The 27,023-nt window shown below is 44.8% G+C and overlaps 1 protein-coding gene across 1 annotated transcript; it reads right to left on the bottom strand.

The window, feature by feature from the left end:
• LOC146063617 (sulfotransferase 6B1-like) lies at positions 1-27,023 on the bottom strand. Its single transcript, XM_083176173.1, has 7 exons — positions 26,790-27,023; positions 16,153-16,268; positions 13,155-13,241; positions 11,976-12,102; positions 9,777-9,871; positions 7,467-7,611; positions 1-339 (listed from the first exon to the last, which is right to left on the bottom strand). Exons 1-7 carry the CDS (start codon positions 27,001-27,003, stop codon positions 209-211), a joined length of 915 nt encoding a protein of 304 aa, XP_083032299.1. The 5' UTR covers positions 27,004-27,023; the 3' UTR covers positions 1-208.

Genomic DNA, 27,023 nt, shown 5'->3' with positions numbered 1-27,023 from the left:
CTGTCTCTAGTAATGATGTACTGAACAATTGTACCAACCTGTAAATTAGATTGTGAAATCACTTAATATTTCCCATTATGGCACAACAATTTGTTTAATCATTTGTCCTTTTTATTTATGATCAACTAATAAAAATATTTAAAACAAGTCTGCTCCAGTGTGACCATTTCATTTTACACAAATAACTTGGGGGAAGGGGACAAAGTATCTAATAAGTACAATATTTTTTATAATTGATCTTCTCTCCCAGCTTTGTCCCTGCGAGGGTCTTTTCATACTTAGCATCCACTTCTTTACTTTGTTCTTCAGTAAAAAGACTCTTCCAGTCCCCAATTTCTCCTTAATAATAGATATACATAAAAAGAGTTACAATGAATAAGATTGAAAAGCTGTATATGAGAAACTCAATTTTTTTTTTTTAACAAGAGTTCTGGATTTTGTAGACTCAGCGTGGAGTAAAAATGCGGACATGTTCTGACCTGGTAGCTGCTGTGTTTATGTACTGTAGAATACAAAACACATGTCCATCAAACAAGTAGTCATACCACCCAACCCCTTGGAATACATATGGTTGACCTGCAGACAGAATACTAACGCCGGCATCCCGATAGAGGGAATTCCGAAAGGGATCAGATAAGTATATCCTCTCTCCCATCCCCATCCCCCCACACACACACACACACACACACACACACTTCAAACCTAACCTATTCTGCAGCCCAACTCTAACCCCCTCAGCCTAACCCTAAGTTCCCTCTGACCTGAAGCTAACTTACTGTACATTCAGGATGCCAGCAGTAGCGATTTAGGGGACACCATCTTTATCAATGTCGGGATTATAGTGCTGGTCTTGTGGCTGCAAGACAGGATGCTGGTGTCTGTATTCCAACAGCCGGCACCCTATTCACCAGGATGTTAACCATCAGAATCCTCGGGTCTTCAACCTGTGGCCCTCCAGATGTTGTGAAACTACATGTTCCAACATGCATTGCCACATTTTTTCCTATAGGAGCATGCCAAAAAACCTCAGGGGATGCTGGGACATGTAGTTCCACAACATCTGGAGGGCCACAGGTTGAAGACCTGTGCTCTAAACCTTGAGTGTTATTCCCTCCTTCATTTACCACATGTGTATTATGCTTTACTACCACCACTTGTACTATGCTCTCTATCCTGGACTATTACTATGCTAAGTTTTAGACAAATATGGGCATTTTCAGGGTGCATTTGGGCATTTCCATGTGTAAATATCCGGAGTTTGTGTGTGTATGTGTGTATGTATGTATGTATGTATGTATGTATGTATGTATGTATACACACACACACACACGTTTGGCCTACGAGAGAGGTTCCACTGACAAACCTGTGGCGGCACATTTTGTGGCTAGCGGCCACCAGGTGACTATGCTCAAGTATATGATTATTGATTGGGTCCCCCCCACTATGTAGAGGGGGTGACAGAAATTTGCAACTTTTGAAGAAAGAATCTCGCTGGATTCACACTCTCGAGTCCGTGGCCCCCAAAGGCCTTAATGAATATAATCATCTTAATATCTTTTTGTAAAATACCCGGAATGGCAGCAGTGACATATGCCCATTTATGTGATTTAGTTTGTGTAAATGTGCATTTTTTTACCTAATTATAGTGTATTTATTTGGCCTATAAGACCGGAGGTCCTGAACATATTTGTATATATTTATGATTATTTGTTGCTATTGTAATATGATGTGAGCATGGAATGGGGGCCTATGCCGCCGCTACCGGTGTGGTACCCATCCCATGACTATTACATTTAGCTATGGAACTTTTTTGTTTTGAGTTTGTGTATATGTTTAGTGTATCTGTCTGTTTAGTGTTTTTTTAATGCTGAGTGGGTCCTCCACTTGTTCCCATCTGGTAACCCCCACAGTTTGCATTTATATATTTTTTGCATATGTGATTTAGTTATGGCCGTGCATTCCACAGTGATGTGGGGTGGAGCGCAACGGCGATATCGGCATGATTAAACTTGTATGGGCGGCACTTTGCTGTATTTCCCGGCAGTGATGTTTACAAGATGGCTGTGCGTTCCACATGGGTTGTGGGTGGAATGCACAGACCAGAGCGGCGGAAGTTCTGGCCGTGAGTGAAGCGCATCATGACGCGCTTCCGGGCATTGAAGCGCATAGAGACGGGTTTCCTGTCTCTGTGCACCGCACGCTGGACCTGATGGCGGGACTACACGCTACAATGAGCGGTAGATCATGTGAGTATGTAAATTTGGTATTGAATGTCCGCCAATTATAAGTGTATGTGCCTTGATCAATGTACATTGATTTGCTGAATTTCTGTGGGTGTTGCCAGTAATGGGTATAATGGGTGGCCCACTGATAGGGATCTGTTTGTCTGTCTTTGGTGTGGTCATGATTAAGGCCACGTTTTGTGGCTGAAACGTCGACCTGACTAACCTGTACTAATGTGTACCCTGCTGATGGAATAAAAACAGCAGTGACAAATGCAAATTGACAAAGCCCTGGTGAGTGCTAATATATATATCCCACCGTCGTTAGCAGGGTCGGCTCTACCACTAGGGAGCTTTAGGCAGCTGCCTAGGGCGCCAGGATCTAGGGGGGGCGCCACCAAGTCTGCCTATCAAAAAATCAAGGATGTCTGTGAGGATCCTTGTTGTACTTAATGCAGGTGGTGGCTGTGGAACCTCTACGACCTCACCTCCATACTTTCTCTTGAGGCATACTTCCCTATTTTGCTGCCCTCTCTTCCTGTACTATGTTGTGGGTGGCACAGGGGAGGGTGCTGGGGGCCTCCAGAGAAACCAGGGGTCTTGCCCACCTACCTGGGGGGCTAAGAGGACCACTGCATTTTGGGAGGCTCCCTGCCATCCCAGAATGTTAGGCATGTAAGCATTAAGGGGTTGGAAAATGGTTATTGGTGGCAGTATGGGGGGGGGGGGGGCGGCAGTAGGTTGAGGTTTTGCCTAGGGTGCTGAGGAGCCTTACACCGGCCCTGGTCGTAAGGGGCTGCGCCCCCTTAAATTTGGGAACGTTTGTATTGTGAGAAATATGGTTAACATTGTATGAAAGATGGCCTGTATTGCAACTTGAGTTATAAGTGAAATGTGTTAAATAGAGAGCATATGATTTAGAAGGGGGGTGTGTATTGTTTTGTTTAATTAAAAAGCGGTTACAGCGGAAGATGGACATTGATAGTGTGTGACATTTGTGGGTGTGGGGGGGGGGGGGGGGGTTGTGGAAAAGTCCTTGGGTGAACCAATGGGTTTTGGAAGCCGCTGGAGGTTTGAGTGTCTTTTGAATTAGGGCAAAGTGTACCCACACATGGAGCAACCTCGACGATGTTTGCGGTAGAAATGTATCCCAATTTGTGGTAAGTTCTCCCAGGTTTTGGAACTCAGGTCCAGAGAATTCAGCAGGGTCCAATGGGCAAGGTTGAAGAATAAATTCTGCACAGGTGCATTGGTTCACCCAAGGACTTTTCCACCAAGGACTCATACCCGTTCCAGTGCAGGTCATATGATGTGCTAAAATGCCACTCATATTTTTTGGTCTTAACCTTATTTTATATTGCTGCTTTTATCCACATATCCGGATTAAATGTATACTTTGTGACATTAAATGTTATAATTTTTTAAGTTGATTCACTTGTTATTAATTGGTGCAATATACAGCGCTGCTTTCCTGTTTTTCTTGTATAAGATGGAAGGTAGTGGTTCCCAGATGCTTGAGAGTCAGCAGGCTCACGCAGGAAAGGTAGCAGCAGCACGTCCCAGGAAGAATCCTGCATAAGGCACAGGATGACTGGACCCAGACTGCAGCAGGACAAGATACTTGACAGAACAAGACAATCCAGACCAGGAAATTGCAAACCAGGAAGCTATCACCGGCTCTGCATTGCTGGGGTGAATGCCTTAAGAAGGACTCAGGTGATTAGCACACCTGTGACATCTCCAGACAACCTGCCAGCAGGAATAATGAGCTCATTATCAATCCTCCAGAAGATTTGAGCTGCAATGGCACAGACTGACCACCAAAGAGTCAAATGCCAAACAAACTAAACAGAACACAAAACAAAACTGAACCACACTAATGGTTCCTAACATACAGTAGAACCTCTAGCATATGTCTCCTACAAAGCGATGGACATTTTTTGGAGGGAAATTTTCAGCAGATTCCATACGGATGGCCAGACTTATTGGAATGTGCAGAGATCATGCACCCCCACAGAGCCGACTCTCCCAAGCCACCAATTGGGCTGCAGTGCCAGTGTAATGCCACTCTATATAAGTTAAGGTGCCCACACTCGCACCGATGCCAGCGGTGCGATGGTGTACGATGGGGTGCGCGCTCCCACAGCACCTCATCGTACAGTACAAAAAGTATGTGCGGCACATACTTTTTGTACTAGCTTTTTCTAGCATAGCATGCACATCGTATGCACAAGGCATACGATGCTATGTGTGCTAGTTAAGCCTACAACGCACGCCGGGAACGATGCGTGTGTGGGCACCTTTAGGTCATATTGAGTACGTATAAGAGATAAGAAGTGTTCATAGTATATGATACTAGAAAGTGACTGGTAAACCTTTAAGTAGGTTAACATCTGAGAGCCTGGTTTATGGTATATACAGTATAGCAAGCTGTAGACAATGGGGGATATTCAATCTCCGTCGAGCATCTCCCGTGGGGGAGATGCTCGACGGGCCCTATTCAATGCTGTCTTCCCCGACAGCATTGAACAGGGTTTCCTGCCAGAACGAGCCCGACATCTCTAGCTGTCGGGCTCGTTCTGCCGAGAACAGCCGGGAAGTGACGAGCTGCCGGCTGCAGCTCGTCACTTCCCGGCCGCAACTCGCGGCCACGCCCCCTTCTCGCCCCGCTGCAGGCGGGACATTGAATCCCGCCTGCGTGTTCTCGGTCGAGCTGACCGAGAACGGGACTGGGTCACGGCAGGCGAGCAAGCTCGCCTGCCGTGACCTGAAGATTGAATATCCCCCTAAGTATCGAGCTTCAAAAAGCTTTAATGTGGAGAGTTATAAACAATCAGCTCCGAACTGCCATTTTTCAAACCAGCCTGTAACTGTAACATGGCATTTAGGAGCTGATTGGCTGTTTAGACTCTACATTTTATCACTTTTTGAAGCTTGATACATCTGGCTCTTAGTCTCTTCCACAGAACTGCAGTCAAAATGGCGCATGCATTATCTATAATTAAATCGAACATTTGATGACAAATCTATGTCTATCTCGTGATCACATAGACAAATGTATTACACTTGTTTGCTACTTTGACTGGTTATAAATGCACAAATCACTTTTTTTAATACAATTTGTTACCCTGTGTCAAAAGATGTCCTTTTATCAGAGGAATGACAATACCCACACAATGCAGAAAACAACAATACAGATAAATGCCACAGAAAATCTTCTGGTACAATTGAAAATGCGTTTTCAGTTAAGAAATTTCAGACAAGTGGAGAAGTTAGTGGATGCAATTAGGAGGTATAGAAAACGAAAATACATAAACACGCCACCATGCTCGAAGTCAGTGGTCAGAGAACTCGGTCCTCATTACCCCACGCAGTGCATGTTTTGCAGGTCTCCTCACAGAATCACAAGCAAAATAATTAACTCCACCTGCGGACCTCATAAAATGTGTCTGAGTAATAAATACACCTGTGTACCTGCTGGGTTACCAGCAAAACATGCACTGTGTGGGGTAATGAGGACAGAGTTCCCTGATCACTGCTCTAAATTAATTAGATACACCCTGGGGATAATTTTGAATTGCATGTGTGAGCATTTTTTGCTGAAGTCACATTTGTGACTTTATGTTATTATTGCTAGAATAAGCCCCTGTTTGTTGAATATCCTTGAGCCTGAATGTGCAAAGACTAGGATGTCCAATATGTTCTAGTGCCATTCAAACTTGCACCAGCTTTATATGCTAGGTGCAGTCTTCTGAAGCATACAGTCCCCAACTTTAATTCAAGGAAAATACTGTGTTGCCCTCCAAGAATATTTTGGGGGGACAATTCTGAAACACTGCAAGAGAAGTAAACTGTTAAAGCGTGTTAATAACAACAAATCAGATGTTTGACAATTTTCTAAACGCTACTAGAAAAAGACCGCTAAACTTTAATAGGTTGCTCATGATTACAGCATCTGATATGCAGCTACCCAGGCTTTCATTTTCCATACTGTTCCAATGTACATTTTATATACCGTATATACTCGAGTATAAATTGACCTGAATATAAGCAGAGACACCTAAAAAAAAAACTGGGAAGACTTATTGACCCGAGTATAAGCCTAGGGTGGGAAATGCAAAGGGTCTGGGGACACACTGAGACACACTGTACAGGGTCTAGGGGCAAGTCCCCCTCTCCCTTCATCCCATAATTGCAGCTGGGTCTCCCGTAATTTTAGTTCCCCAGCTGGCAGGAATCTTACAGGATGAGCAGCCAAGTACAGCATGAGACAGGAAGGGAAGCTGTAATGTGTAATTACAGTCCATATAGAGGGAGTCACTAAGGGCGGGATGTTGTAACATCCGCGCTCCCCTTCGCCGGCTACCGCAATTTTAATAACGGCATATGCTGTAACATATGCCGTTATTAACGCAAGGGACAGCTCTTGCGATAAGAGCTGTCCCTTGCGATACGGTGCCGGCACTGGACTTCCGGGTCTGTGACCCGGGAGTCCATCTGCGCATGCGCAGACCCCGGCGCCGGCCGCAGGGCACGCGGGGAGGGATCCATGACGGATCCCTCACACAGCCCTGCGGTAAGAAGCCCATAGGCTTCTGCAAGGAATCGCCAGCTTTTGCTGGCGATTCCCTCTGCAGCCCTAACACTGCGGTGGGCTAATACAGCATACAGAAATGCGTTAAAAACCCCGATAACGGGGTTTTTACCGCATTTCTGTGTTACAGAATCGCCCCCATATCAGGAAGAGATGAGAGGGTCCCAGGTAATTGGGGCTGAGTGACTGCTGCATGTGGTAGGGATGCGCTGCATGTATTCTGCACCTACCATGGCAGCTGTGAGCCCCAGTGCAGCAGCCCTCGCTTCCCTACACTGGCTGTTCCTTACTCTCCTGGCCAGCGGCACTTGGCGCATCCTCCATTTCTGCATCCGTGCTAGTTTCTGGCCAGCACGACAGCAGCACAGAGACTGCAACATCATCAGCCTCCGCCAGGCCCCAGCTCACCAGGCCTTGCCACCGGCTCTGAGTGAAGGACCATTTACCGTATACATCCGAGTATAAGCCGAGGGGGTACTTTTTCAGCATAAATAATGTGCTGAAAAAGTCAGCTTATACTCGAGTACATACGGTAATGGTTTCTCTTGAATTAAATATGCTATGCTTAAGTATATTCATGAGAGATATAGATATATATCTCAAAAGGTATAATTATTTCTTCCTAAGAAAACTTCTCAGATTTTACTAACCTTTTCGGAAGAAAGAACTTTCTTTTTTATGGGAATTCTCTTTCATAGATTGAAAAGTAGTTTTATTTTGAACGTGCTGGACTTGCTCATCTGTCATAGATAGTCCATAGAAGTCGGCTATTTTCCTTATTTCTGCTGGGAAGTCCTTAAAAGAGAAAAAGTAACTTCAATAATGAAAGAACGAAAGAACGAACAAACGAACGGCCAAGTCAAGAAACAATTGCACAATACTTACCTGTTTTACAATATTTTTGATGTCCTTATTAACATTTATTTCCCAGGCTACCGAGACCAATAAAAGCTGGAACTTTTTTCAACTACTTAAAAGCCCGTCAAAATGACGCCTTCTGCAATGTACTTTCACTTTGAGCTGTGACCGTTTTTAGCCCAAACTCTCCATCCGACCCCAAGTCCCTATCTGCTCCTATCTCCAAGCTCTGTCTTCACAGCTCCCTCCCTCCATATCCAGCAAGTTTGAAACAGATCAGTGTCCCTGCAAAAATTGCCTACACTTTCTGTTATAACATCTTTTAGAACACAAAGGAGTTATTTGGCCCATTGAGTGGTCAGTGGTGGTACTTCACCTCATAGAGTTGAGTAGTTAGGGTGAAAGTTACTTATTGAATGGGTAGGAATACACGTATTCGTACCCATTTGGATGGTGAATTAGCATCTTCTAATTTACCAATAGCTGAATTAGGCTGATTTGCTGTATTTATATACGGCAAGCTCAGCCGAATTCTGGGTTCCGATAAAACACGCCGTATATGGCCATGATTTCTATGGTGGTGTGCTCATTTACTATCATTTGTACTGCTGAATTAAGAGCCGGTAATTGACAGAAAATACGATTGAAAAATACTCCTCATTTTCCAGGCATATTTGGCTGATTCCTGCACAGATCAGTCAGATCCGTCCAGGCTTCTCTGTGTAAAAAAAAAAAAAAAAAAAAAAAAAAGTAGAAAAAGAAATAGATAATTAAAAGGGAAATGCATGGGATCCCCCTGCCCGAGTGTAACCAGCCCTGGCATCATTGAGTCAGACCCTGTTGCAGAAATACAGGGAGGGGGGGGGGGGATATAACTGGGGCCCCTTGCAGTTCTATAACCAGCACCAGCTTATACTTTTTTTTGACAGGTACCCTATGGATTCTATTGGAGAAGAGGACAGGCCAAGGCAGACCCTAAAGGTAAGTATGTAAGTGTTTATGTAGTATGTGTTATACTTTATTACGGGGAGTGTGTGTGTTTTGTTTAGGTATTGGTTCTGTTGTGGAACGACAAGAACCAGCGGACCCACTAATGGGTGCCGGATGCGGTCCCGACAGTCGGGATCCAGACTGTCAAAACGCTGACAGCCACCCGCTATTTTCCCTCGTGGGGGTCCACAACCCCCATAGAGGGAGAATAGAATAGGTGGCTCGCAAAGCGAGCCACCGTGCCCGCAAGGGGCTTTGTTGTGCTCACCATGCTGTCTGAGTCCGGGCAGCCGGGATCCTGACGTCAGGCTAATGACTGTCTGAACCCTATACCACACCCCACACTAATACCCCGCATGTTAGAACTTGCGGTTCTCGAGGGCCCGGCATGCGGGGTAGGCTTGCTGGGACTTGTTGTTCCACAACACAACACACACAACACAATAATTTCTTCAAATTTTTACACATTTAACTCCATCAGCCCGCCATCCACAGCCCACGGGTGGTGGGGAAAGCTCTGAGCTTCAGCCCAGGCTGGGGCTCCCCTGGAGGTGCGGAATCCTCTATTGGAGAGGTCCTCACTCCCCCAGGCTGACTGGCCAGGGTGATCATGCTTTGGCCGGGGGACCTTCACTTTTTCCCTTGTATTGTTGCAACCGCGACCAGCTCAATGAGCCTGGGGCTGGTTATAGCAGGGCAGGGGTCCATATTTGGCTGCCAAGAAACTCGGCAGCCACATACAAAAGGCTTCACCATCAGAAAATACAAATTCAGATAATATGGCAACTTTGTAACTTTGCTGTGTTGTCCATTTGTATTTTTAGCCAATTACAGTCAATCCCATCATACCCAGGATCGTCCGTAATCATCCTTCTTAGTATATTCCCCCTGTTTTTTCTTTTATTTTTATAATCTATATTTAGATTCTCACCAGAATGCCTATATGTATTGGTGGCAATACAGGAACAAGGACACAGGTACAGTATGTAAACTGCTCAGTGATTGCAACAGCAAATCTAAATTAATAATACTTGTGCTTTAATAACTGAATCAATTATTCTGCTTAGTAGAGTTGTAGAAAATACATACTGCACAGTATAGAAGACACTCACCGTTTTCAGATCTTCATATGTAAGTACAAGTATATTCTCATCGTCTATATGTTTCTCCAAGTTAAGCAAATGATCAAAATATGACCCATAAATGACTAATAGAGGAAACATGAAAATGTGCTTTAATATTAGATTACACTGGTCAACAACAATTTAATCCCAATGGTTTGATGTGTATTCTAAGTATATGATTAGATGCTGAATACAAATAAGCAATTCTAGTTTTCCTATGAGGCTACATTATCTTTTGCTGTTTATTTTACTCATTCAGAATAAAAAGTCTGAATTTTATTTTAATTATATACACATAGGGTGGGATGTAAAGCCTTAGGTCAACCATGGCAAGTTAGACATGGGTTGTTCAAAAGATTTTGGCTGTGCAACTTTTGAAGGAAATTTAAATTTTTGTGCGTCACTTATATATAACTGGAAAATGACGTTCAGCATTTGTGTTTACTTTACTTCAAAATTATATTAAACATTTAACCCCTTCCCGACGCAGCCTGTTTTTGCCTTCCTGACAGAGACCTTTTTTTCAAATCTGACATGTATCACTTAAGTGGGGATAACTTTTTTTTGCTTTTACTTATCCCAGTGATTTTGAGATTGTTTTCCCGTGACACATTGTACTTTAAATTAGTGGTAAATTTTGGTCGATACAGTTTTTTGTTTTTTTGTGAAAAATACCAAAATGTCGTAAAAAAATTGAACATTTTGCTATTTGCAAAATGTAAAATTTTCTGCTTGTGAGACAAATAATCATACCACTCAAAATAGTTAATAACTAACATAAACCATATCTAAACTTTATTATTACATCATTATTTCAACCTCCTTTAATTTTTTTGGACACTAGGGGGCAGCAGAGTCTAAATTTTACACATCACACAGTTTAACGCTGCTTTTGGCTGTTCACGTTTGAACAGCCAATCGCAGCGATCGCCCATGACGGGGGGCATCGCTGCCCCCCCTGGGCAATGAGGGAGGATGTCTGCTGTCAGGGACAGCAGACATCGTCCCTCTGTCACCGCGTCTATAGATGCGGTGGCACTTCAAAGGCATGACGTACATTTATGCCATGTGTCGGGAAGTACATCCCGACCATGACGTAAATGTACGTCAAATGTCGGGAAGGGGTTAAACATTCAAACACAGCACACAATGTAGTTAATGGGTGAAACACACATTAATTGAGTCCACAACTGCAAAAAGGGAGCACTGCTGCTCTGTGCGCTCTGTTGTAATGTCTGTGCGCACGCTCGTCGAGTTGTGTGCGCGCAGCTTAGAGGGAACACTGCTCCCAACTATCTGGTTTAATGGGTTTGTCACCTGGAGTGATAGAATTAGTGCAGTGTATTTCCAATTCTATGTTTAGGTTACAACACAAGTAAACAAGCACTACCCATTAAAATGGTAACATTAGCAGAGTGTCGCTGGTCTTTCTACACCTAATGATACAATAGGCCTAATAGACTTCATCGCAGGACACATTTGTTATCAAAATAGGTAAAACCATGCTGCACTGCAGGTGGGGCAAATGGGGCAAATGTATGTACAGGGTGAAGTAGATTTGCATGGGGATTGTTCAAACCAATTGTTCTCGCTCCTCTCCGCAGACCCCCCCCCCCCCCCCCCAGAATTTACGGGTCCGCGGAGAGGGGGGTGAGGCCTAAATGACGGGAATTGTGACATTCGGGTTTGGTGATGTCAGCCTCATTCCCACTCCCCCCGACGTGTGTCTCTTATATGGTCTCCTCTCTGTGCTTCTCCCAGAGTGGCAACACTTAATGTAGGCAAGTATGGTTCAAACTGAATCTAAATTGCAGTGAAATAATAAAGAAGCCAGAATTTACCCTGCACAGAAAATAACTCATCCACTCAAATGTAACTCTCCGCATATGACACATTTGCCCCACCTGCAGTGCAGCATGATTTTGCCAATTTTGAGAACAAATTTGTCCTGCGACCAGGTCTGATTTAAGCAGTGTACACACTGCAATTTGGCATATAATGTTGACTATAATCAAAATTGCCTAGCTAGTTAGCCAAAATCACAGTGTTTCCTCTGTGGACGATAGCGATTCACGGCCCCGCTATTTGTCAGCAAAATAGACTGTGCCGCACACTGTATTTGGCCATAGGTGAAAAAGGCCAGTCAAAATCATCCCTTTAGGCCCAATATCCATACGAATAACTTACTGTTTCCACTTATAAAATCTTGGAAAAACAAGTCCCAAGTGCTGTACTTAGGAAGCACGTTAAGGTAGTTAGTGAAATGGTAATAAGACACCGCTGTGTCCTTCGGGTTCCGAAGAATCGCCAAGATCTGTAACAAAAGAACAGCCATTCAGTACAGTAGGTTTCATTGTGTGAGGAGATTAGACCACTAGATGAGTTCACATACTGTATGGCATATTAGTTACCTGCAGCAAGAGATTGCAGTTCATTGCAGTTGCGGGAACGTGTTTATCTACAGTCCTCACCTTTATCGAACACGGCAGACATTGACCTTGCTTGGGTTTTAGGACTTAAGTAGTTATAATATTTTATCTTATTTGTTTCTGCAGTCCAGTGCCTGTACCTACTGTATATCACAAGTGGCATAGTTAATATGTACAATTACTATGGATGGCAATTCTTGCAGCCTTGACGTCCTTGCTGCTTGAGTGTCTACCCATAAAGTCCACCCACCTGTATATCCCCCTCCTGTTTTGGTACCTGTGCTGTCACTGTGACCATCCAGGTCTTTCCACAGCCATCGTCCCCCTTAATGCTACCACAACAGCTCCCTTACGATCTACCCCTAAATCGTGTGCACTATAAGAATGGTAAGAGTATGTAAGAATTAGCTTTATTATAATACTAATGTTTTTTGGAGTCTTTCAGACAACTATAATAGAAATGTAAAATGTTAGTATATGACCTTTTCTAATATCTGTGCATTAATAGCAGAATGACAAATCTTTTATGATTGACATACTGTATCTCTATAATGCCATAGTCTGAGCAGCACACATCATATACAAAATGAAGGCTCTTGGTCCGTAGATTTGCAGAATTATATTGGCATTGAAATTGGTTGCTTAGTGAACTCTCCCTGTGTAGCTGCAGACTGACCTAGAACTTGTGCCATGGTGGGTGATCTGGAAACTGTGACAGTTGATTGCAGCCACCCACTAAGCAGGGGTTTTTCTACATTTGACTCAATTGAGTAAAAAGGAGTAAAATGTACCACCAAGCATATTAGCTAGTACATATAATTATCTATGTCAGTAAAGATTAAGAGGGCCATCCTAAGAAGATGCGTTTGCCGTTATCACCTATTACATTTACAATTTAATATGAATTAGTTGTATTATAGATAAACAGTTACTATACCTTGGTCTTTTCAAGGAAGGATTTAGGGATATTATCATAGGTCAGGTGTGATGCTAAGACTCGCGGGGATGGTTGTTGCTTCAGGTGCTTGAGAGAAAAAAAAATAATTACTGTAAATATCTTCAACCAACATAGTACATACTGGGTTATTAGGATGCATTTGAGGGAAGAGAAAAAAGAAAAAAAAAAGACTTGGGACCAATGCAGAGAAGAACAAATGCTCAGTGAACCTGTATAAAACCATGCAACAGTATTTGGGCCAAGTATATTAAGCAGTTCAAAAAGATAAGAGAGCAGCAGTAAAGGTGTACAGTGCCTTCATCTCCTTTTCACTGCCTGTTTGTAACATTCCCTTCAATTTTCCTTGAATACTGTCTCCGCCAAACCCCACATACAGATTTATGAATCCGTGATAAGGGCGGAGAAGTGAGCCAGAGAAGAAGTGGCCCATGGCAACCAATCAGCACTGAAGTAACTACTATAATTTCCATAATTTAAAATTATAGCTGATTGGTTGCCATGGGCCACTTCTCCCTTATCACTGCTTCATACAGCTACCCCTCAGACCCACATTCACTTGCTGGCTATTTTTAACAGGGCTGCTGCAAATGTCCTATTTCTGGCAATCTCAACTCCCACATCTCTACTCCAATCCATCCTCAATGCCACTGCTCTAAGTATTTTTCTGCCTCTCTCCCTCGGGCCATTTTCTGGACCCTACACAGTTTAATACCAACTCCTCACACTAACCTGTATCCATGGCCGGATTTCCCACTAGGCACGTACCTATGGGCGGCACGGAACCCCCCCTTCTCGCGGGGGTCCGCGAACCGCAGGAGGGGGGGTAATGGGGGTCCACAAAATGCAGGAGAAGGGGGGTGTGTGTGTGTGTGTGAATAAGCGAGAGGAGGGGTCGCGGGGGTACACAAAACGCAGAGGGCAGCTGCTCCATATCCCAGCAGCACTATGGCAGCAGTGACATCTCCTCCAACACTTGGAGGAGGAGCGTGCCTATGGAGGGCCGGTTACATAAATCCGGCCCTGCCTGTATCCCTCCACAATAAAATTCATGGGTTTCTTCCTCTTCCTAGAAGTCAAGAAGATATTCATTAGCTATACATATTGGCACTTAGGTACCGACATACTTTTTCAGAACTATGTAACAATTTTTGGTACTTGTGTATTATCGGTGGCTCGCCACACTTTATAAAATTAATTCCACGCCCATGTGGATACTGGGGGTATGACGTGGATAGTGGGGATATGATGTGGTTAGTGGGTGAAATGTGTGTTGGTTGTGTGTGTGTTGTGCTTTATACTGTGTGTGTAGTGCTTTATACTTACCATCCTCCACTGCGTCCATCACGATATCCCCGCGATAGACCGATGTCCCCGGCGGCAGCGTTCAGTCCCCCTGCACTTGCAGCCATCAATATACGCAATTAGCGTAGTGCCGCTGGGGGGGGGGGGGGGGGGGTGGAGCAGGGAAACCATGTGATGCTCCCCCAGTGGCACTAAGCTGAATGAACATAACCAGCCCCTGGCTCATTGAGCCGGACCTGGTTCAGAAAATTCCGGGGACAAAAAGCATAGGGGTCTCCCGTATGTCTGAAACCAGCAGCGGGCTCCAACAGCCGGTGGACACATGCATCTCCATGGAGACGCATCGGCCAATCACGCTATCAGTCTCTGTAGAGCTGGAACATCGCTACAGAGGCTGTTAGCTGCGTAGGAGAATGCCGGCTCACCCCGCTGTCAGTGCGGGGTGAGCTGGCTATGCAGGAGTCAGACCGGCGCTGGATCCTGGATTGGTAAGTATGTTGGTGTAAAAGTGAGGTGTGTGAAATAAAGTTGTGTGTGTGTTTTATTTTAACATTCTTTTTAAAGGTGGACTACAAGTCTCTGCGGGCCCATTAATGCCCCACATGCTGGGACTTGTGGTTTTCCAAGTCCCAGCATGCGGGGGAGGTCTGCTGGCACTTGTAGTTCTCCTGCATAAAAGCAATGTTAGGTATGTGAATTTTAACCCTTTCAGGCCGGCGTCCACTGGCCATGGACGCCAGTGACAGCCCCAGGCTTTAGCCCTGGACGGGTGAAGCCTGGGGGGGGGGACCCCTTTATTGGGGGGTCCCCACTCCTCCAGGTACCCCATCCAAGGCTGACCAGACCTTATGTAAAAAGAGTCCCCCGGCTGTGGCTTGACACCATGGGATGTCGGAGCCCGGTGCTGGTTTCACAATAGGGGGGGGGACCTGGTTTCACAATAGGGGGGACCATTAGATTCACCCCCCCCCCCCCCATATTTTTGGAACCCGGACCGGTCCGAGAGTCCGGTGCTGGTTTCAGAAATACGGGGGACCCCTATGCTTTTTGTCCCCCGTATTTTTGGAACCAGGTCCGGCTCAATGAGCCCAGGGCAGGTTATGCTCAGGAGGGGGGACCCCACGCAGTTTAAAAAAATAAATTAATAAAAAAAACACACAACACTTTTAAACACATTTTTGAACCCACAGGACCATGCACAGATCTCAATGATCTGTGCAGGGTTCTGGACAATTTGCATATCAGAACCTGGTCTAAATGTTTGGCGATTTTTAGATCCATTTTCCCATCTCATTAAATATGCAAATTGTATACTTTTCAATGGGAAAACATCTGGATGCGAGTTCCGGCGCGACTAAAAACTCGCACTTTCAGTGTAAATATCGCATTCAAATTCTGCAAATGATCGGTGGCATGTTTACAGTTACTGAGTTCTTCAGTAAAATTCATTCACTGCTGATGTTTGACTATGGGGAGTGTCTGGCTGTATGTTTAATTGTATGCACTTGTTAGCAATGAGTGTGGCTGAATGGCCAAACACGATACGGAGAGACGGAGAGAGGGAGAGAGAACATTGTACATGACTGTATCAACATTGAAACTATTTTAAGAGCAGAGAAAACGGTTTAGTGTAGCTGATATAGTTAAATTTAACATTTTTAACTTTTATACAAACCTCATATCTATCTGCTTTTCCAAAACTAAATTCAAGCATACCATGGTCAAGTGTGGGGTCCTTATTATGAACTGCAAGCAGCATTTCATAAAGTATCTTTGCTGCCCAGGTTGTTCCTACAATACAAGCAATTGAGTGATTATGTAGATGAACAACTCATACGGAGTAAAAGTAAAGCCCCATACACACAATGAGATATTGGCCAACGGACAATTTTGACTAAGCAATTTTGACTAGCTGCACAAGAAATTTTGGCTAGATACACAGGAGATTTTGGACTACACGATTTTATCTAAGTAATGACAGGGATAGCCAACTAGCCATAATAAGTCTATGACAGGGATAGCCAACTCCAGTCCTCGAGAGCTACCAGGTCTCCTAACAGAATCATAAGTAAAGTAATCAGCTCCACCTGTGGATCATTTATAATGTGTCAGTCAGTAATGAGTGCACCTGTGCCCCATGATCTAGAAAATGTGAACCGTTAGCTCTCGAGGACTGGTGTTGGCTACCAGTCCTCTAGTCAAAATTGCCATGCCTGCACAGTCAATCTGTGCCAAGAACTCTATGCTAAACAATATTGACTAAGCAGTAGAAAAACTGGGAGATTTTGGCTAACCTCAGTGGTTAAGTAGGTGCACGGCTCCGGCGCCCTTTGATGTCTCGGCGCCTGGAGCTTGTGCTCCGCCCTCCCTACCTTTCTAGGAGATTTTGACTATCTGGTCAAAATCTCTCGGTGTGTAACACCGCTTTAAACTACATTTTGAAAGATTGGTTTCCTTTAAGTGGTGTTGTTTTTCTTTTTATTACATGGGACTAGAGTATTCAGAGCAATAATGCTTTTTGTTCAGTTAAACCAAAATTGACAACTTGCATTGTTGTCTGGTTTTAACCCTTTGAGTGACATCTGTGAGAGATGTGCAAAATATCCGCATCGCTCACATTTGTTATATAAAAAATAATAATAATAATAATAATGTGTAAAAAAAGATGTATATTTTCTATATAAAGGTAAACATTACAGGTCATTATTAAGACTAAATATATTTGCTTGGCAATTTTTACACATATTATGACAAAATCACTTGGCACTTAAAGGGATAATTTAAGTGTACTCAATGAGCAAATCATAAAGACTGCATCCTGTATCTTCATGCAGCTAGGGCATGAATAAGAGATCAGCAGTGCTCTGGTTCCAGTCATTCATTTTATTCCTTTATTGTTTATTCTTGCACACATTTTTTTGACCCCCAAATTATAATCTCCAAACATTTGGAACAGCAATGGGTACCAGTTTTATCACTTGCTTTGGTAAACTTTACAGGTGAAGATTTTAGGGCTAGCTCTTGGACAAAATAAATATGTGGGGCCTGATGCTGGCTTGGATGTATTTTAAGTATTTTTCCAATTGTGACTACTAAAAGAGGATAATTGGGCTATAATGGGTCATTCTCACATTAACAAAGTTTATGGATGGAGCGTCAGGGTTGTGGGCTGAATTGGGCATAATACATACTGATGGCATCACTTGGAAAGGTGATGCCATCCGCATCTGGGTGTCACATGTTCTGGGGTGACACCAAAATACAGGCTCCTGTCCCTATGGAGGAGCCGCCATTGCAAGCATCTCCTGGGCCACAAAAAAAAAAATGAGGGTTTGGGCCTCAAGGTCATATCCCCTCCACAAAGCCACACCCCCTCACAAGGACACACCTTTTCATGGCCAGCCACACCAGGTGTCATTAGGGGACGTGATGTGGGTCATAGTGTCCAGCATGTGGGGGGGCAGTTGGGGCAGGCACTGTGGTGATCACTGAATATAGGCCATGCTGCCCTTCCAGTGGCTCCAATACTTTTTCAGGCTGCCCGCGAGAAATTCCCTGGGTGTGGATCATTAGGTTGACCACAGGAAGGTCGGCATGCATTAGGACAACCACTGAAGGTCGACACATGAAAAAGTCAACATGGATTAGGCCGACGGGGTCATTAGGTCGACACAAGCATTATGTCGACAGTCAAATGTCGACATGGGGTTTTCATGTTTTTTCTTGTCCAGAATGTCGACATGAGGTTTACATTTTTTGGGTGTCTATTCGACTTAAGTCGACATGGACACTGTATAAGTGTACCGCTTTGCTTGCCATGCTTCGGGCACACAATTATATTCTCCCTCTATGCCCACTTGGATAGTAAAGTACTATAAAACACCTTAAAAAAAAAAAAAAAAAAAAAAAAAAAACACACACACACATGAAAAACTCATGTGGACCATTTCCATGTCAACCTAATGCTTGTGTCAACCTAAGAAACGTGTCAACTTATACAGGTCAACCTATTTCATGTGTCGACCTAGTGATTGCAAACCTATAGTGGAAAATAAGTGGGGTTTAACATAAGAAAACAAAACCAAATAGATGCAGATAAACAAAGCATACTATTTATTATGCAGTTAGACTAAAATAAATAATAGGAGCATCATGTAACAAAGCACAGAGAGAGATAAAACACTGACCAATCAGCTTCTGACCGTTTATAAAGCAGCATGTAAAATAAGAATTAGAAGCTGATTGGTTAGTGCTTTCGCTATCTTCATTCTTTGACAAATACCCCTTTGTAACACATAAACCAATGGACAGTGCAGTATAATCTGCAGAACTGCCGACGCAAGGCTGAACACAAATGCAGCATATTTGGTAATAGTGATGAAGGAAAAGGGGGCGGGACCACGGCGGTGCGTGAGTGAGGGTGTTGTGAGGTGAGCTCCCTGGACTTCCATATATCCGTAGTAAAAAGCCTGACCTTTGCCGACGAAAGCCCAATACGCCGGGACTGGAAGTGCACTCCGTAACAGAGAGCTCTTTGCCGACGATCGCGGCTTGGTCCTGTGAGCCCGGACACCGCTGGCAATACTGGGCGCATGATTGTGACGCAGCCGGCCTCCACGCCGTAGACGTGGTCGCGGGAACTCGTAAGCAGAGACCCGTTGTGAAGGAGACGGCGGTAGAAGTAATACACCGGTCCCGACTCGGAGCCGTAGACGCGGCTGCTGGTAAACAGCTGCTGGGACGCCGGCGGTGACCTGCTGTGAAGAGGACGGCTGCAGAAGTTACACGCCGGTCCCGATCCAGAGCAATAAGGAGTGATAGGCTCCATTACAGATTACTGGCGGTCCGGGCGGGTCCCTACTCCCAGGGCAAACAGCACAAATTGGACTTCACCGTGCAGCAGTCCGAGAGAAGCCGGAAAAAGCCAGAGAAGCCAGACCGAGTGCATTATTAAACAGGTACAACTGAAAGACCCCTGAACGGTATAATATACCTGAAATTGCCTAAAGCCCTTGCGCCCTTGATGTTTATATGGTAGCTAAGCTGGTCTAGGGGACACTTTACTACTGGACTGCTATAAGGTAGAGCCTACCCTGATACATCAAAATATTGGTGGAGCTGAGTGAAGTTGGGGACAGTGAGAGGGTCCCCTCCCTTCCCTACCCTGATATAACAAAAAAGGGTATGGCCCTGCATATCACAGTTTGATTTTTTTTTTTTTTGTTGTATCCTGAGCCTTCCCCTCATATAACTGGAATAACCAAGGCGATATTTACATAAAGACTTTAATCCTGCTACTAAGCTAGCTGCCATTAGGGAAACCTAGGCTTAAGAAAAGGGCCCAGTAAACTCCATCGGCGCTGGCCTATCCTTGAAGGATTAATAACTAACTTCGGGGGAGCAATGGGTAATGGGTTGCAGACCCCGACTACGACCTCGCAAACTACCCCTTCTAAAAGCAAGCCTGCGTCACCGGCATCTGATAACACGCTTGAGCAAATATTGGGAGCAATAAACACCTCAGAACAACGTCTCTCGGATCAAATTAAGGACTTACAAACAGACATATCATCTATTAAGCTCGATCTAAAAAAAAACAGAAAGGATCGGGATGCAGTTAAAATACCGGCGGTCAGGATCCCGGCGTTCAGAATCCCGACGCCGGAATCCCGACCGCCGAAATGCCGACACATTCTCCCTCCTGGGGTGTCCACGACACCCCTGGAGGGAGAATAAATTAGTGTGGCCCGCTGCGTGGCGAGCGCAGCGAGCCCGCAAGGGGGGGCGATCCACGTCCCCCCCTTGTCGGCATTTCGGCCGTCGGGATTCTGAACGCCGGGATCCAATACTGAATCCGAAAGGATCAGTGCAGCCGAAGAACGTATCTCAGTTATCGAGGACAACAGTATTAACTGTGCCCGCAAAGTTGACAGACTGACCCAACAAGTAGCAGAAATGAAGTCAAAACTGCTGGATATCGAAGGTCGTACCCGTAGAAATAATCTGCGATTTGTGGGTATCCCCGAAAAAGAAGAGGGAGCTGATGCCCCAAAATTTATATTGGAATGGATATGTTCAACTTTCAGTCAGGAGATGTTCTCAAAGCAACTCGCAATAGAGCGTGCGCATAGAGTGCCCCTTAGACCGCTTCCTCCGGGATCCCCTCCTCGGACGTTAATTGCGAAGTTTTTGAACTTCCAGGACAGAGATACACTCCTGCGCTTGATTCGCCTTAAGGGCCCACTGATGTATAATGGCACCCAGGTCTCAGTCTTTCCGGACTTCGCATTAGAGGTGCAGAAAGATAGAGCGAAGTTCGTGGACGTGAAAAAGCGACTCCGGGAGAAAGACATTAAATATTCAATGTTGTTCCCCTCCAAGCTTAGGGTGATTCATAACAATGAGACTATTTTTTTCAACTCCGCAGGAGGCTATGAAATGACTCGACACTAGTATCCCCGGGCATCGTCAACTGGCAGAAGTCAAGGCTCCTAAGAATGAATAACTAAGATGCCAGGGAGCTCCCTTCCGCATATTGGTGGTCCTTTTCTTGTTTTTTTTTTTCAGCCCCCAATTGGAGGCAGGAAGTATCGAGAGCTCTCCTTGGTTCCTTTTTTGTTTGTTTTGTTTTTTTGGGGGGAAGGGGGGGGAGAGAGGAATAGGTATGCCTAACATTGGGAGGTATACAGGGAGGGAAATTTGGGGATTTGGGATTGTGTACAGTATGTGTTGATATTGTGTGTTATACTGCGCCTGTTGACCTGTCGCCCCACCCCAATTTATCAAGGAAGGAGGCATGGCAGGGTCCCATAACCATGGTATGAAGATTAAAGTATTGACCTGGAATGTTAGAGGGTTGAATTGCAAAGTAAAGCGCTCCTTGGTTATGAACTATTTAAGGAAAATGGGGCCAGATATAATCTCTCTAACAGAAACTCATTTGATGGGAGGGAAACAAATGGCACTAAAGAGGCCATGGGTTGGATACTGCTGTCATGCCTCTTTCACTTCCTCCGCAAGGGGAGTTTCACTGCTGATTAAAAAAAACCTGCCGTTCATTTGTAATAGAGACTGGGTCGACCCAGGGGGGTGCTATATATTCCTAGACTGCCAAATTTATGATTCCCCGTTTATTATATTGTCTATATATATACATACATCCCACCCCCTTTCTCCTATAACATATTGACAAAAGCTTTTGAATTTGCTGCCCTTTCCCCCAACTCCCCGGTCATATGTATGGGAGACCTAAATAACATCCTGGATCCCCAACTAGACCGGTGGAGGGGTGGAAACGGCGGAACTACAGGGAGTAACAGGGGATTGGCGGATTTCATGCAAAATGTGGGATGGGCTGACCCGTGGCGGATACATAATCCCTCCACTCGTCAATTTTCCTGCTTCTCTACATCCTATTCCACCTTTTCTAGGATTGATTATATTTTAGTCTCCAGAAGTCACAGCCCCCAAGTCCACAGGATAGAATATGGCGCGAGAGGTATCTCAGATCACTCACCGGTATATATGGAAATTTCATTGGACTACGACCGGGGGTGCAGTTTCTGGAGCTTTAACCCAAACTGGTTGGACGGTATCAATAGTAGGATGAATTTAGAAGACCAATGGCAGGAGTATTGGGAATTTAATCGTGGCTCTGCCTCGGCATCTATACTATGGGATGCCTTCAAGGCTTACCTAAGAGGCACCCTACGAAAAGGCATAGCAGAATTGAAAAAGGAGAGTAGAGGGATAATTCAGGAAAAGGAAGAAATATGTTTAGCCAGGGAAGCAGAATATCTGACCAATAACACAGATAGCACCTATCAGTCCTGGCAAAAGGCCCAGAGTACTTGGCTAGATGCAGTGAAAGCAGAGAATGCTAAAATCATGCTTTACAAAACACAGGTAAAATACCGGCATTCAGATAGGTCAGGTAAATACCTCTCCTTCCTCGCGCGAGCAGAACAGTCTTCTAAAACAATCTGCGCGATCAGAAATGAAGCGGGGGAATTAGAAAGTTCCACCCCACAAATAGGGGAAGCATTCAGGCAATATTTCTCTAGAATCTACTCCTCTCAGTTGCAGCATAATTCTTTTGAGATTGAGGGATTCTTAGATAACATCGACCTCCCAGTCCTACATAAAGATGCTAGAACAGATTTGGAATCCCCCCTAAGGATCGTCAAGGTTGTCAATGCGATTCAGGAATCACCCAGTGGGGAAAGCTCCGGGATTAGATGGCATCCCTATCGAAATCTATAAGAAATATATAACCTTCTTAGCTCCCCGTCTTCTGGTAACACTTGATAACTGTTTCGCAGAGGGTACCATTCCCGCAACAATGTCGCAGGCTAAAATTGTTGTGATACTAAAAGCGGGGAAACCCGCTTGCGATCTTGATTTGTACAGGCCAATCTCTTTGATCTCTTCTGAATCCAAGATATTGGCAAAAGTCCTGTACTCGCCCAGAGGCTAAAGCGGCATATACACACACTGATTCATCAGAACCAATCAGGTTTTATGCCAGGTAAAGACACTTCAGTAAATATACGACAGCTCTATACCCACTTGCAGACTGCCGGTAAGGACAGCAGCGGGTCAATTGTTGTCTCACTTGACGCAGTTAAAGCCTTCGATGTTATTGAATGGCCCTACCTCTGGGCGGTGCTCAGAGCATTCGGGTTGGGGCCAAATTTCACTAGCCCGGAGGGCCAGGGTCTCCGTTAATGGATGGATTTCTCCAGCATTTGCTCTTGCCCGGGGGACGAGACAGGGGTGTCCTCTCTCCCCTGTCCTGTTTGCCCTGGCAATAGAACCTCTGGCTTGCTTGTTGAGGCAACACCCCGCAGTTATAGGCTTTCTGCTAGGCGTATGTAACGACGTGGTCTCACTATATGCTGATGACCTTTTAATATATTTACTGGATTACACTAAGTCCCTCCCAGTGGTTCTTGAATTGATTGACAACTTCAGTGATTTTTCTGGATTTAGAATTAATAAGACAAAATCTATTATTTTCCCAGTTACTCCACCTCTGAGAGTCTCCGTTACCCTCCCAACCTTTGAAATGGGACTAGTTTAGACTGTGGTATTAATCAATTTATTTAGGATATATGTTAAATGTAAAGTAAATAAATATATATATATATATATATATATATATATATATATATATTTTCAAATTACTTCTTTTTCACTCTTATTTTTAACTTATTGTATTTTTTTCTCTTTTTTTTTTTTATTAACACATAAATTAATTCACTTATATTATTGATAATTTATGGAGTGTATGCCAGAACAATTTAGTCTGATATTATGTACATTTCCAATAGCCCTATATAGAATATATGCAGCGTAGTCCCAACTCTCCCTAATATACAGTAACAAACTCATTCCGACTTGCCATAGATGACCTGCCCGCTAATACATAGGTCAAGCTCAGTATCTACTTAAGATTAATACTAACTAATATCAACCTTCTCAGCCAACAAGTATCATCGATAAGTAAAACTAACTGCTCAAGTCAGTATTATCCCAGCCTAAGGTCTGGTACACACAATGACGAGTGAGGAGAAGATGGGTTGGGACATGACTTGCTATACCGGTTGATGGTCTATCATGTATCTAGGCGAAGGCGGCAGGTAGCAGGCGCATTAAGAGTATTATTAACTATCTTTTTTTATTCTCTTTTTTACACATGTAACAATCGTACTGTATGTCATTGTAAGTGCAGGTATGTTGTATGTTTATATGTTGTATTAGTAATTTGTAAAAAGAAAGAAAGACTTGAAATATAAAAAAAAAAAAAAAATTGGTAATAGTGATGAGCCCAGCGGGGTTATATTGACAGGGGTATGGGTCATAGGGTCGATTGTATGAAAGTCGACATACATTAGATAGAACACTAAATGTCGGCAGGGCGGAGGTTAACATATGAAATAAGTCAACATGGCTGAGGTCCACAGGGTTGACATAAGCATTTGATTGATAGGCAAAAGGTCAACATTAGTTTTTCCTGCTCTCACGCATGAAACGACCACCTCTCTTGTCCTGGAGGTCCTCATCTGATCCCCCGGCATCAGCAAGTGTGTATGCACTTGCGAATGCTGCAACCTGCCACCGCCGATATCGATGTCGTGGATCAGCTAGTGTGTATGGGGCTTGAGATTTGGGTTACAGATTGAGCGCGATGGTGGACAGGAGCTCCATCTGACAGGGACACGCGAGCTTCTCACACGCTCGTGCTTCCCTGTTAGCAAGACGGGCATCTAGTGGGGGCTGCAGGCAGGGCCGCCGACAGGGGGGTGCTATGGGTACAACTATTCCGTGCCCAGCCGCTCTGACAGAGGGTAGGACCCAGGCAGCAGCCCACCAACACCCCCATTCACTGCAGACACCTTTCCCCAGTACACAGCGGTACACAGTGGCGGGCCGCAGGTCCTCTGCAGCCTGCCGCACATAGACAGTCCCAAGGCGCGGCCTGATCCTCCTGCATACACAGGCAGTGCAGCAGGAACGGCGGGCCCAGCATGCCAGGAGGACGAGCCTGAGAAGCCGCTGCCAGAGGTATCATTTTAATACACAGTGGATGGGGGGGGGGGTGAGATTTTGTCAGTCCCGGGCCCCACAATTTCTGATATCAGCCCTGGCTGCAGGTGAGTTGCAAGGTGGAGGTGCAGGGGACCAGCGGCGGACGGTGGAGGGCTCAGACACAATGGGGAGCATGGAGCAGCTCCATTGAGAGCTGCTCCATCTGTATATACTGTCTGCTTTATTCTTACTCTGCAATTTAGATTTCAGTTTGAACACACCCCACCCATCATTGCCTACCCTCCCGAAATGGCCAGGAGGCTCCCAAAAATCGGGTCCCCCTCCCAGCCCCCCAGGGAGGTGGGCAAATCTCTCGCATCCCACCGCACCCCCCGGAGCTGCTGAAACAAATCCAATGAATTTGCTGCTATTTGGGCATGGGGTGGGACTAAGGTGTACACACTTGTACAATGTGCATGAAATTTGGACTATATAGTCAAAATCTCATCAGGATCGCATGCATATCGCATTGGGGTTTTAACCCTTGCGATCCCGATGCATGCTCCCGTATCACAAGCAGAAAGTCTTGCCTGCATAGACTATATAGTGCAGATCTGCACTATATAGTCAAAATTGTATGCAGATCGCATGCATGCTGTGCGATGCGATCAAGATGCAATCTGATCGCATCACATGGTACTTGCACCATGTGTACACACTATAAAGTACTGTAACACGAATAGCATCAGCCCTGCCCCCTTTTTTCGTGGACCTTGGCCTTGGTGATGTCAGCCTTGTTCCCATCCCTGGCCTGCAGGATTTGTTCTCCTCTCCTGGCTTCGCCTGGAGACGCACAATTAAAAGTCAGCAACCCTGCATTTGCCTCACCTGCAGCGCAGCATGCATTTGTCCACTTACAAAAGTTGCAGCCTTCCTATGAGGTTTGAATTAAGCCCTATGACCAGGGACATAACTAGAACTTTGTGGGCCCCATAGCAAAATGTATACAGCCCCCCCCCAATGCTTATTACACCTTACACGACACACCGCAATGACCATTACACATTATGCAACACACTGCAATGGCCACAGTCTGTCCCACAAATCAGTGGTTCTTGTGAACATGCAGCCTCACTGCAGAGAAGGCTCGGGTACAGAATCCCCTTATAAGTAAACTGCATTTCCTCATACCTCCCAACATGACCCTCTCCAGGAAGGACACATTGCTCTGTTTCTGGACTTCTCCCTTAATTAATGATTGCCATTACCTGTGTTGAAGCACCTTTCTTATCAATTGACCTGTGTGAAACAGGTGATGGCAATCATACATTTTGGGGAGTACTCAATGAATTTTTTTTTCTCCATGTGCAGCGAATCTTGTTGAGGATTCGCTGCACATTCGCAGGGTTCCGGAGGGCTGCAGCATGGCAAAAATCAGGGAGAAAGCAGTTCTCCATCCTAGCATTGAATACACTCTCGGCAAATCCCAGTGAAAACCCCATTGAAATACACCAGCGAATTGCAGCAAGCATGAAAAGGAGAGCTGGCCGGTATTCACTGTTTGCTTTCGGCGAACAGTGAACCTTGAATAGGGTGACTCAGATTTTCAGTGAAAAAGATTCACCGCATGGAGTGAAAACAGCCCGATTCGCCGAAAAAAACTGAATCGGGAGCATTGAATACTGGCCTATGAGGGAAGTTCAGAAACAGAGCAATGTGTCCCTCCTGGAGAGGGTAATGTTGGGAGGTATGGTTACACCATATAAAGTTTCCCACACTTACCACATTTGGGATAAGTTACAATCAGCACATCATCTTCTCTGGCTTCAAAACACTCTAGAACTTGGAATGCAGCCTCACTGCAGAGAAGGCTCGGGTACTGAATCCCCTTATAAGTAAACTGCATTTCCTCTGGAGTCATCTTGCTGGCCTTTTCAGATATTATTTTCATGATTTCATGCCTATCTGTTTTACTCTGTCTCTCAGAGTCAGCCATCTTCCTGCAGTGGAACAAAA

The sequence above is a fragment of the Crinia signifera genome, chromosome 3 (genome assembly GCF_055691185.1).
Source record: "Crinia signifera chromosome 3, ASM5569118v1, whole genome shotgun sequence".
NCBI classification, from domain to species: domain Eukaryota; kingdom Metazoa; phylum Chordata; class Amphibia; order Anura; family Myobatrachidae; genus Crinia; species Crinia signifera.
This window is presented reverse-complemented; position numbering and strand designations above follow the sequence as displayed.

Coding starts and splice junctions, on each gene's coding strand:
- LOC146063617 (XM_083176173.1), bottom strand. CDS start 27,003: ATGGCTGACTCTGAGAGACAGAGTAAAACAGATAGGCATGAAATCATG. Junction 12,103..13,154: donor CCTTCCTTGAAAAGACCAAG/GTATAGTAACTG, acceptor CTTTTGTTACAG/ATCTTGGCGATTCTTCGGAA. Junction 9,872..11,975: donor AGATTTTATAAGTGGAAACA/GTAAGTTATTCG, acceptor TTCCTCTATTAG/TCATTTATGGGTCATATTTT.